This window comes from Balaenoptera acutorostrata, chromosome 11 (genome assembly GCF_949987535.1).
Source record: "Balaenoptera acutorostrata chromosome 11, mBalAcu1.1, whole genome shotgun sequence".
Taxonomy (NCBI): Eukaryota; Metazoa; Chordata; class Mammalia; order Artiodactyla; family Balaenopteridae; genus Balaenoptera; species Balaenoptera acutorostrata.
This window is the reverse complement of record NC_080074.1, coordinates 66866198-66877859: the sequence shown is the minus strand read 5'-3', so window position 1 is coordinate 66877859 and position 11662 is coordinate 66866198. Positions and strand designations below refer to the sequence as shown.

At 44.0% G+C, this 11662-nt stretch overlaps 1 protein-coding gene across 5 annotated transcripts; it reads right to left on the bottom strand.

The window, feature by feature from the left end:
• Positions 1-151: 151 nt before the first annotated feature.
• Positions 152-8381, bottom strand: ASB8 (ankyrin repeat and SOCS box containing 8). Of its 5 annotated transcripts, none has more exons than XM_007179256.2 (4): positions 8250-8381; positions 5483-5642; positions 3923-4027; positions 152-2073 (listed from the first exon to the last, which is right to left on the bottom strand). In XM_007179256.2, exons 2-4 carry the CDS (start codon positions 5609-5611, stop codon positions 1441-1443), a joined length of 867 nt encoding a protein of 288 aa, XP_007179318.1. In that variant the 5' UTR covers positions 5612-5642; positions 8250-8381; the 3' UTR covers positions 152-1440. The 5 variants fall into 5 exon arrangements, with proteins under 5 accessions (XP_007179318.1, XP_007179319.1, XP_007179320.1 ...); XM_007179257.2 differs by having other exon boundaries at positions 5483-5646; positions 8250-8339; XM_007179258.3 differs by lacking the exon at positions 8250-8381 and adding an exon at positions 7901-8192.
• Between the last annotated feature and the right edge of the window lie 3281 nt (positions 8382-11662).

Below are 11662 nucleotides of genomic sequence, written 5' to 3'. Positions count from 1 at the left end.
GAAATTAATAAATATCAAGCACTGTTATCACTGATTCTTCAGAACAGCCAATGCAGGTGGTGGTGACAGCCCCATTTCAGAGATGAGGACACTGGGGCTCATGGTAATTAAATAATGTACAGAAAAGTAGGAACAGTAGAAATTGCCAAACTTGCTTTTAGAACTGTTTATTTCTTTTTTTTTTTAAGTGAGCAAAAAACACCAACAGCAAAAGGACAAAAGCAGACAAACTTTTTCAAATTAGCTGTGTCAGCAGATTCTGTTCAATGTTATTTATAGTTCCCAATCAGTTAAAAAAAAAAGTTTTCCACATTTGCATAAGGTCATCTAGGATCAATAACAACTTGATCTAGTTTAGGAACATGAAAAGGGAGAGTACTGTAAACTAAGTACTGTTCACTAAAACAGATCTTTTTTGGGTAGGTGGGTCATCTCAGAGGAAGCTCTTATAATGCTCCTCCCCCACTCCTCAACTCTCCACCCCCTCCACCAATGTCTAGTATAGATCAGTAAAAAGTAAAGTTTCCAAAACATCTGAAAACAAAACAAAACAAAACAAATTCCAAACTCTTAGCAGAGTGAATGAGAAGACCAGAGAGAAAAGGCAGCCCAGCCCATGTCCTCCTGTGCTCGAGCAAACACCTTTGCCAACGGTGCGGCAAGTGCCTGTCAAGCCCACTAGAGCAAACTGGCTGTCAGGAGGAGAAAGAACTGCATTAGAAGAAAAGTTCTGAGGACCGTTAGTTCTTAGGACTGCTTAGAACCTCCTATCCCTTCTACTGTATGGAAAGCAGCAAGACAGTCTTTCTAAAATAATAGTGCTGAACCACTGTAACCCTTGGGCACACCCATGGAAAAGGAGCAAAGGCTGCCCTTCCCTTCGATGGTGAGAAAGGGGGCCAATCCCTTCTGAATGCCCCAGGATGATTCTAGGGATATCATCCAGCCCAATTCTGAACCTGCACACCATTTGAGGCTGTAGTATCTTCATTTTGGGGCTGCAATTGTTAGCTGCAATTTTCTTAAACTTCTTCACAGATCAATTAAAATGTTGCTAAGAGGGATTCTTCTGAAAACGTTAATCAGGTCCCCAATGGAAAACCAAACACATGTTCTATAAATACGCTTCATCTTCCGAGAGAAATTTAGTCTCACTGTTGACTTTTTCCCTAAAGGGAGGGTCGGGGAGACCTCTTCCTTTTCAGGGTGCAATATGAAAGGCCAGGTAAGCAAGAAACAGAAACAAAAGTGAGGGACGTTTTGGTTGCTTGGTTTGGGGAGGGGAGGTGATGTGGACATTACTGCTGTGACATGTTGCCTCGAAACAGAAACCACAGAGCAGGAGCAACTGCTTCTCCTGTTTTCCAAGACAGAGACGGTGCTGCGGGGCAAAACCTCACCCAGGGCTGCCTGCCTGACGGCGCACTCGTCTCCTCTGGGCTATTCTACGAGTAACACGTATTCCTTCAGAGAAGCTGGCAGCGGAAGGCCCTTCACCGCATCCGGCAGATACTGGAGTCCCAGGCTCCGGCGCACAGCATAGCGAGAGAGGGTTTTGAGGGTCCCTGGGGCTGAGCACAGAACAGTCAGTTTTTCACACAGCTGCTGGTCTTTGGCCACTTCTCGTGGCATGGTACCATTTTTCCTTAATTCAAAGTGCCCCACAGCTCTGTGGAGGAGCTCAAAGCAAGAGTCCTCTTTCTCTGTTCCAAGTCCCCTGACTAGCAGAGCCACCAGGCGGGAGATGGGCGTCTGGCCTTTTAGGTTGATGACTCTGACCTCTGCACCATAATCAAGAAGGATGCTGACGCTCTCCAGATTTCCCTTCATGGCAGCCCAGCTGAGCGGGGTGTCATTGTTGTAATCCAGGGCGTTGACAGAGGCCCCGCTCTCTAGGAGGGCCCGCACACACTCGGCATTGTTCTTAAAGGCTGCCCAGTGAAGTGGGGTGTCTCGGTTGCCGTCCAGTGCATTGGGGTTTGCACCATATTCCAACAGGACCTCCACACAAGCCTCATCTTTCTCGGCTGCATAGTGGAGGGCTGTTCGGTTATAACCATCCAGGGCATTCACCTGTAAAGGGGGAGCAACTACATTACAGTGTATAGACGACTGAGAGGATGACAGGCGGGCAAAGATGCTTGCATGTGTCTATCCACTACCTTTGCTATGTAACGTTCTGAACATGAGGGTCAACAAGCAATTCCCAGGGAGTCATGGTGATCAGGATGGAGCTATGACAGGAGCTGAGGAGCAAATAGGAAAACAACTGTCCCCAGACAACCGACACTATTATGTCCGCTGATTAGCTGGCCTGCATTATCTAGGATTTTGCTTCCATGTTCTTATTTACTATTCACTAGGACCTCTACCACAGAGTAAGGGGAAGGAAAGAGAAGATGAAGTCTAAGTCCTCGTAACTACTCTGAAAGACGTTTATTGGAAAGCGGCTTGAATATACTGGCCAGAGAAAAGGTTTTGGATTATTTTACTTATCCTGACTCACTCTGTATCCCGTGGCTAACGGCAACCAGACTGAAAAGTAATGAGGTCAAGATTCTGCCCATGTAGCTCTGCTGTGTTCTTTAACCATATGGAGAAGCTCAGATTGTTCATCCAAGTCAGCCCCCTGCAAACATATGCTGTGAGGTCACAAGAGAGCCTGGAGGAAAGCATGTGGAGGAAAGAACACAGATCTTCCAGTGCTGGAAGAGCAGCTGGCTTGCTAAAACTCAGCATCCCCTATAATTTTTGAAGGCTACAAAGACTTCAGATCCCAGGTTTAAATAGCGAATTATCTTCTCCCATGAAAGGCACTAAAAAAAAAACCCCTGCGATATTTAACTGAGTTCAACCTTCTACTTAGCTAAAAACTGCCTCCCCCACTGCCCCCCGGGGTAGTTTCACTTTTATCATTGACATTAATCACTGGCTTTCACTTCAGAGTCACTCATAAAAGTTACGGGATAGTTAATGACAAGTAGAGAACAACATGGCGGTGTGGAGGTGAGGACGCTGGGGGCTGCAGCAGGCTTACCGACCAGTGTGTCTGGGGCCCGCACACCAGCTTCATGGCATGTCCGATTCAAATGAGTGCCGCAGCGTGTGCACCTTGAAGATGCCTCAAAAGCTGTCGAAACTGCTGATTGATTTATTTAATAGGCACTTACTTAGTAATTACTACATGCCGGTGCTCTAAACAGTTTACAACCTTATGAAGAAGACACCACTATCATCCTCATTTTACAGATGGGGAAACTGAGGCAAAGAAAGGTTAACTAACTTGTTCAAGGTCACACAGCTGAACGTGACAGAGCTGGAATTCAAATTCATGAAGTATGGCTCCAGACTCTGTTCTTTTAATCATTCATTATACTATGCTGCTTCTTGCTACTGCCAATAAAAAGTAATCTATGTTTTTTTATGTTAAGATACATTTGAAAGAAAATAGGAACAAGATATGCTAAGACAGAAAAAAATCAGTGGGCAGAAAGAGCACAGGTAGCTCAATCCTGGGGAAGGGACTGCCTAGTGATCTATCCTCCAGTGACAGAGGTATTAGAAGTGTACATCCAGTAGCAGGTCTCAAGTGGTTTACATTGAATCAGGGTTGAGGGGCCTGGAGAGGCAACAGGCAATGAGAGGATTAAATGGAAATATAAACAACCCTAGAAGGAAGGCTGAGAGATTAAGGGGAGATAAAAATTCCCTCTTCCTGGAGTCATGGACAGTGTAAGAAAGAAAGGCAAAGGAATGAAATACTTCGGATGATTTACCATTACATTTTGTTTTAATATTGGCCATGCCAGTGTTACCAGGAGCTAGAAGGTGGGAAGAAATGGGAGAAGAGACAAGAAATTTTAAGAAAGTGTGACGCTCAAGTTTTAGTGAATCACTGATGTGACAGTGTTAAAAACGTTACCTCAGCTCCCTTCTCCAGCAGTAACTCCACACAGTCCGCATCGGACACCATGCAGGCACAGTGCAGGGGCTTCAGTGTGCCATGGGTACAGTTCACATCTGCTCCCTATGGGCAGAAGGAAACTTCAATCAGTGTGCTCAGCTCTGGCTCACCACGCAGGACAAGACTCAGAACAAGGGCCGGGGGAAAAAGGGTTCTAACTCTGTACTGTAAACATACTACCAGCCCCAGTTTCTATTCCTATTCATTAAATGATATTATAATGCCAATATCCAAACCAAGAGAATACACTGAAGATGAATGAAAGGAACTGTCAATTCCTTAGATCAAGTCATTAAGTTTCTCCACAAGCTAGACTGCCAGATGGTCATTTGCACATCACTGAGGACATAACCTTATATGTAAAAGCAGTGGAACCTTATCATCAGGCAAGAAGGTTGGAAAAGCAATCAACTTTCTATGGCTACCATGCTCTGAAAAAGTCAGGAAAGGGAGTCTTTCAGACTGAAGCCAGGAGAACTGGCATGCTCTTTTGCCAACTGACAGATGACCATCACTAATATTAAGGTCATCTTAATGTTGTCTCTTTGTTTATAAACATCTTCAAAGTAGCCTATTAGTATCAGCATTCTCTGCCACCTAGTGCCCACTGGTACTTCTATTTCAAATCTGGTAAAGAAGATGGAGATAGCACAGCAGACCAAAGTCACAGAATGACTCAGCAGCAGAGCTAGAATTAGAACGTGACAAACTTTCTACTGCTGAGTCTTCTGATACCACTTTTGCTGAGAACAAGCTAATGCTGTATGACTTTTTCTTCTCACAGCTGTGCCACACAACTCTGAAGCAGCTACAGGGCTCTAGACTGTAAATAAGGACACTAAAGTTGTTAAAAAGAATGTACAGAAGTAACCATCTAGATGCATTCTCTAGTGACCAGAAAAATTACCCTGTAACTTCTCTTCAACAGGAATAATACACAGACAAAGGCATCAAAGCCTTTCTAGGATACTAGTCATTCAGCAGAATTACTGAATAGTAGTGGCTAGACATCAGATAGTTAAGGAGTTTTCTTAAGTCAAAAATTACCATGCATTTTAGGGGTTGATCTTCTCTGTGGAACTGTAAGTGGTGGCTGTTGGTAAGACAGAAGGCCCATGATATCACTCCATGTAATTATTACAAAACACAAGGATTTGAAAGCCGCTTATGCTTTGCTTGCCTCCTTCCTCCCTTAGTACAGCATGTGTTGAAGACTTTGAGCTTGCTGGGTCCCATATGCACCATATGCAGACGGAGATTTTATAGAGAACAAGGGACTAGGTTTAATCTAGAACATAATTCCTGAAGAAAAATATCATAGGCGCAAAGTGAAAGGCAGAAGGGAAGAGAAGCAAAACATAGGCTAAATATATTTTAATGGTCAAGTTAATACATTTTAGACGACTCCCTGTGATCTTGTGCTGAGTCAGAGCTGCAAATCTGTCATCCATTAGGATTCCCCGGGAGCTTTCCCACTTCACCTCCCCAAGGACTCTTGCATCAACACAGCACACTCACCCCTCTGATGAGGTCCTCTACATTGTCATGTGGGAAGGAACGAATGGCAGCGATTGTTCGGATTAAGCGCTCTGAGAGAGAGTATTTGCTCTGAATGCTCTGCATAATATACCACATACTGGAACTCATCAAGGCTCAGAGTACGTTCACATGCTCCAAACTGCCTGAAACAAAGATGTTTTAGGCATACACAGTCTCACTGAGCACACCTGTCCTTAGGGTTAGAGGTTCTCTGAGGCCTTCCCACTACTAAAACCAGATTTCAAATAGATCAATGATTCATTCATTAATATCATTTTTTTCTTAATCATAAGAAATAGATTATAATAGTTGCTGAAGGAGCTGGGTAAACCTGGATGCAAATGTTCTGACCCTTGAAATCTCAGTTCTACTCTCTGACCTAGTCTAGCACAAGATTTCCCCAAGAGGCTCCAAGCTCCCCATGGAGCTCTGCGTGGTTTAAAAAAGACTAGGCAAGGAAGGGGATTCTTCTAAAGGCTAAAGATGCCATAAAACATTCTTTTCCTCCTCTGAATTACGTGGTCTTTATTATCAGCACCCCCTTTAGGTTACTTGTTACATTTGGCCTTGCAGTATAGTTACGGTCATATTGTCTTTCCATCTAAACTGTAATCAATTGGAAGGCAAGGTCCTTGTCTTCTACTTTTTTGGCCCATATAAGGCCAGCCACAGAGTCTTACAAAAAGCAGGTATTTAATAAATACTGGTTGATTGACTGACTAAAGGGTATGGGAGTGATTGCTACTTGTGAGAAGAGATGGAACAAATACAAATGACAAGGCATCCGTGAAACAGTTTAAAATGTCTTCAGCAAAGAAAAAATTAGGAAGTTTTTGAGGTAATATTCTAAAATAAGGAAGGAACGCCAAAGTATAATTACTCTGGGGTCATCTATATAAAATTAGAAAAAAATTTCAAAGTTCACACCAATGACATATGCTTGCACTTGTACGAAAACAAGCATATTTAAGAGTGAAAAATGAATTTAAAAATTTAAAAATGGGCCATTTGTGACAACTGAGAAGCAGACTTGAGTTTGGCGTTGGAAGAAGAAAATAATGCAATATACTTAAATTCAACTATGATAAGTTTTGGCTGTATAAGAGCCATGTATCAGTTGGGGAACATTTAAGATTACAGCAAAGAATGTGGAGTATTTCTATGAAAAAGCATATATCAAACTGTAGAGAAAACATGGTATGCTGTACGGCTCTCTAGGTATAACTGTTTAGGAATCCGTGTTCTTATCAAACTATAAGCTCCTTGGCGGTAAATATAGTGTTATTTTTAATAGTGCCTGGCACATGGCAGGTTCTCAATAAATATCTGTTGAACCAGTGTAAAGCTTATTACTTTGGATCCTAAAAAAATCCAAGACTTGCAGTAATTAAACATCTTATGCATATGATGACTACTAAGGGAAAAATCCAAAAATTATTTTGGTCATTTCATACTATGTAATTTTTGCCTTTTGTGAAGGACTATCCCCTTATACATTATGTAATATACTATAAACTCTAATAGTTTCCATTTTGCTACTCAGTAGCCATTTATCTGTTTAAAATATATACAGTACTAATTAATGGAATGCAAGTTAAAAATATTCAATTCATAGGTATCAATGATTCAAATTGGGTATTCTCCCCTACTTTATTAAGAATAAGTAAGCTTACACACTTGTTTATATGCCTCCCTGAAATTTTCTAGATAGTTTAGACTTGGCATACGTTTTAATCTCTCCAACAGCCACGAAACTCCTCAGAGACAAAGGGTCTGTATCTTACACTTCTTTGTTGCAAGGAAAAAGGGGAAAAAGGTATAGCTGCATTTGAGTCATTGATTTCAAGAACGGGGGCAGAAAACAGAGCGTCCAAAGTGGAAGGCTTACACCGAAGTGGTTCTGTTAACCATTTCTGGGTCATGATAATCTGAAAAAACTAGACCCTGCAATCATTTTCGGAGCGCCCTTGGGCTCCAGGCTAAGAACTCCTAACTCAGAATATGACCACTGGTCCTCTGCTGCTGCCGCCTCGAAGCTCGTGCTGAAGAGTGAAACTTCGGGGCACACAGACAACACTGTCACTGTCAGGGAGGGTCAACGAAATCTAAACTCGACGTATCTCCGGGCAGCAGCCTATGCACGGTTTGACCCCAAGTCTCCCCTTTCCTCTGCTGGTGCTGAAAGTCCTCTCTCTCCCGTTTTCTTTCACTTCGGATCCAGAGACAACCCAAGGTTTTTTGTTTGTTTGTTTGTTTGTTTGTTTTTGTTTTGTTTTGTTTTTATATTATTGCGAAGCTAGAAGCAAAGTAGGAGAGAGGTGACGTTCAAGAGCTCTGGTGCTAGTGAGGCCAGGCTTCCGCCCACTAAGGCGGGGCCCCGCCCCCGCCCCACCGCACCTGCTTGGGGGAGGACTCGCGGCAGTTTGGTCTCGCCGAATCTAGGGGGGCGGTGGACAACTGCACGAAATGCGAAGACATGTGGTGTCACTTTCCGCACGGGCTCCTCAGAGACCGCAGCAATTCCAGCAGGTCTCCCGGGGCCGGTATTGAAACGGGGTCGCGAAATCTGGCAGGGGAGCCCCTGAGGCGGACCAACCCCTGCCCCGATCTCCGCAAGGCCCGGAACGAGGTCCCAGCCTCGAGGGCTGGCGGACCCCGAGCTGGGAGTGGAGGAAGCGTTACTGGGCGTGCTGCCCCGGATTAGGGAACCAGGCTGCAGACATTTCTGCAGCGGGGCAACACTCACCGAACTGCTGGGCTGACCTGGGTGGTGAAAGCCGCTGTCAAGACGTGACCCGGAAGCAGAAGTTGTCTCCCGGGGGCCCCTCTGTTTACAGGATGGGTGACTAGAATGGGCGCCTGCGCAGCGACCGGTGTCCGAAGGCGGAACGCGCCTGCGCAGACTTGTGAAGCCGCCTTGGTCCAACCAAGGCTTAGTTAACCGCTTTGCTATCTAGCCCCGCCACAGGGTTTGCGCAGGCGCAATGTGGCGCTATCGGTTGCTGGCCGGGCGCTAGGTCCGTGGCGGTGGTGGGCAAAGAGCTCACTCCCCGCTGGCTGTTCGACCAACTCCGTGGGGCTGTGCCTGCGTGGAGCAATGAGTTCATCCGAGCCCTCCGCTGCCTCCCACTGTCTCCATCTGATACCGGACCTGAACAGCCAATTCCCAGATTATTCCCAAACTCGCGACACTGATGCGGTTAGTTGGGAGAATAAACTGTTAGTAAGAAGTGTCTTTGGCAAATAAAAGAGACTTCCAGCATTTTTCATAACATTGAAACGCATCGATGCTCCTCGGAACCCTTCTGGATATTGTCCACCCTCCCTCAAAGGAAACTATTGATATATCAAAGATAAACAAGCACTCACGAGGAGTACTAGCCCAAATGTTGAGGGCTGAAAAAATATGTACATGCTGACATTAACCTTTCCCAACCAGAGAGATGCTGACACCTGCGAGTGATGATTTTTCCATGCAAAGCATAAACATTTCAAAGCGGGCAGCACGTAGTGGTGCATGCAAAGAGTAAAGCAGCCCGCACAGGCAGACTGTTAAGAGCCGTGACCTACCCCGCACGCAGCCCGTTTAACCAAGAGTTTCCCAGCACCCCCTCCGCAAAGCTTGCTCTGAGCAACAGAATTTAACCAGTTTGAGAGTAAAGCAGGGCCCAGACAGTTCTTGTATGTCAGTGAGGGAATGGCGAACTGGAAAAGTTCACTGAGCCTCCTCCCAGCATCTTGTAAATTAAGGATGCTTAGTACATTTCCTTATTATTAAGCATTGGGAGACAGATTTGCAAACAGTCAATTGCAGTTAAAGATCACTATTTCAACAAAATTTTACTGTACAAAGCTGATGTTGAAGAACAGTTCTACTTCATGGTGAGATCAAGAGAGTGTAGAGAGAGAGGGTCTGTGAAGAGGTTTCTTGTGGAGAAATGTGTTTTGTTGAGATCCCGCTCCCTTCCCACCCAGAGGGAGAGGCAGTGCTGGTGCTGCATCCTTCTCAAGCCTAAAGAGGGGCTCTGTGGGACCAGAGGGCTTGGAAATTTTTTCCCATAGTTGTAAAACACAGAGGATTGCACTGACTCTTGCATATAAATAAAAGAAGGCAGTGACCATAAAGCAGAGGTGGCTGCACTGGGATCCACCAGCACACCCAGATTCGGTAGGGATGACAAATGTGAAACGTTTTCCTGGACCCAACGTGGGCCACGTAGAGGACAGTCAGCATGAGGCTGCTTTTGGTCTATTCAAAAGACTTGTCTAGAGGTGTAGAGGGACCCAGTGACCAGAAGCTAGAGATGAACGCAGGAATCCTAGAACCCACAGAGGCTGTTGCAGGCAAACACCTGTGTCTGTCTAGGCCAAAGGGACTCAAGTGAGAGGTGTCTGATGATGGGAATCTCCAAAGAACCTCTAAAAGCACCTTACAAGAAAAAGAGTAACCATCTACCAGACCCAGGTAGTACGGACCCATCCCATCAAAACAGAACCACCCTATCCCCTTGGCTGTCCTGCCTCCTCCCACTTCTACACAGCAGATCAAACAGCAGTTAGCTAGTGGTAAGCCGAGGAGAAAGCTGAAGGCAGTGGCCACCAGCCACAGGAGGCAGCTACCAACCCTCCCCTCGTGGGGGAGGGGAGGAGCGGGCTTAGACTGGCACCTTAGAATGAAGCCTGAAGTATTTGATTACCATCTTGGACTGGAAACATTCTAATTACTAAATCAAGACTCTTTTTTTGACTTAAAATGACTGTTACTTAAAATACTGTCCATTATCAAAGAATAAACCAAAAAGTCAGAGAATCTGCCCAATTTTCCATTCAGGGGCATGAATTATCCCCTCCTAATAAATATTTTTAAAAGACGGTAAAAGCCAAAAAGTAAAGTGGTATTTTGATCATATCCCATGAATCTTCCATTCAACATCCCAACACCATCTCTATATATTTCAGCTTATTTATGATCTTCATGCTTTGATTACAAGTGATTCCCTGAGTTTGACTTTTTTTTTTAATATGTTGTGTCTCTCATAAGACTTTTATTTTTTCTTCTCTCCCTTGCCAGTTCTAGTTCTGTTTTGAAGAACTGTTCATGAGATGGTGTTGATTGACAGTACAACTAGTGTTCCTATTTTCACACCTTGGCATAAACTGGAACTAGAAATTTGATAATAATGTTTTGCTTGTAATGAACGCTACTATCACTGTTCAACATATATCAGTATCCAGTCTCCGTGGATAGATGCCAGCGAGCTGTCCCAGTTTACAGATCTGGGTGTCTTTCTTCTTGAGCGCTGCAGCAACCTAACAGCCGTGGGCTTTTGTACAACTCCTTTTTGGAGTGAAAAACTCCTTTTTTCACCAGTTGGCTCCAAACCGTTTCCTGATTTTGAATGCAGTCCTCTAGAATGACAATTCCTGGAGGAGAGGAATTCTGCCCTGCAATCTCTCTTAAGTGGTAACACGAAGCACAAGTTTTCTGGCTTCTGTCTAGAACTCATCAGTTACTCTTCTGACTAAACAGCCTCGTCCTTCTTCAGGGGCTGCTTGACTAATGTTGATGAAAAAGTTTTCCTCACACCTTTCCTAGAGAAAGGTGACTTAAGTAAGAAGAAGTGATTCCTTCCAAAGAAGCTCTTCCCCCATCACCAAAGAAAATGAAAAGAACCAAAAGGAAGTTTGAGATACCCTAAGAGTGAAGGAAAGCTGTCAAAATTAACAACGTACAGTGAAAAGATAATATCCAAGTGTCAGACTGGTTGGGAAAAATAACTTTCTTTCATTAGTGTAATGGTGAATTTTCTCTTTCTATTTTGAATTTCTTTAATTTTTAGGATTATCACTTGTAGTGTATTCCTTAATTTAGAAACAATGAAATATCCATGAAAACACCATAGGGACCAAGGTTCCAGTTCTGATAGTTGTTCTAGTTACCTTACTTGTCTAAGCAAGTTACATTATCTTAGTTTACTGATGACTTTACAACAGGATAAGAGTAGCAACACCTACCCCCAACAGTTAATTTCACAAAACTTAGATCATATTTGTGAAAAGCGGTTTTCTAAACTGTATAAATGTTGGTTCTTATCTGTGTCATCTATGTATTTGTTCAAGGAGGTTACCAAATGTCTGGGCCTCTCAGTTACACTGCAA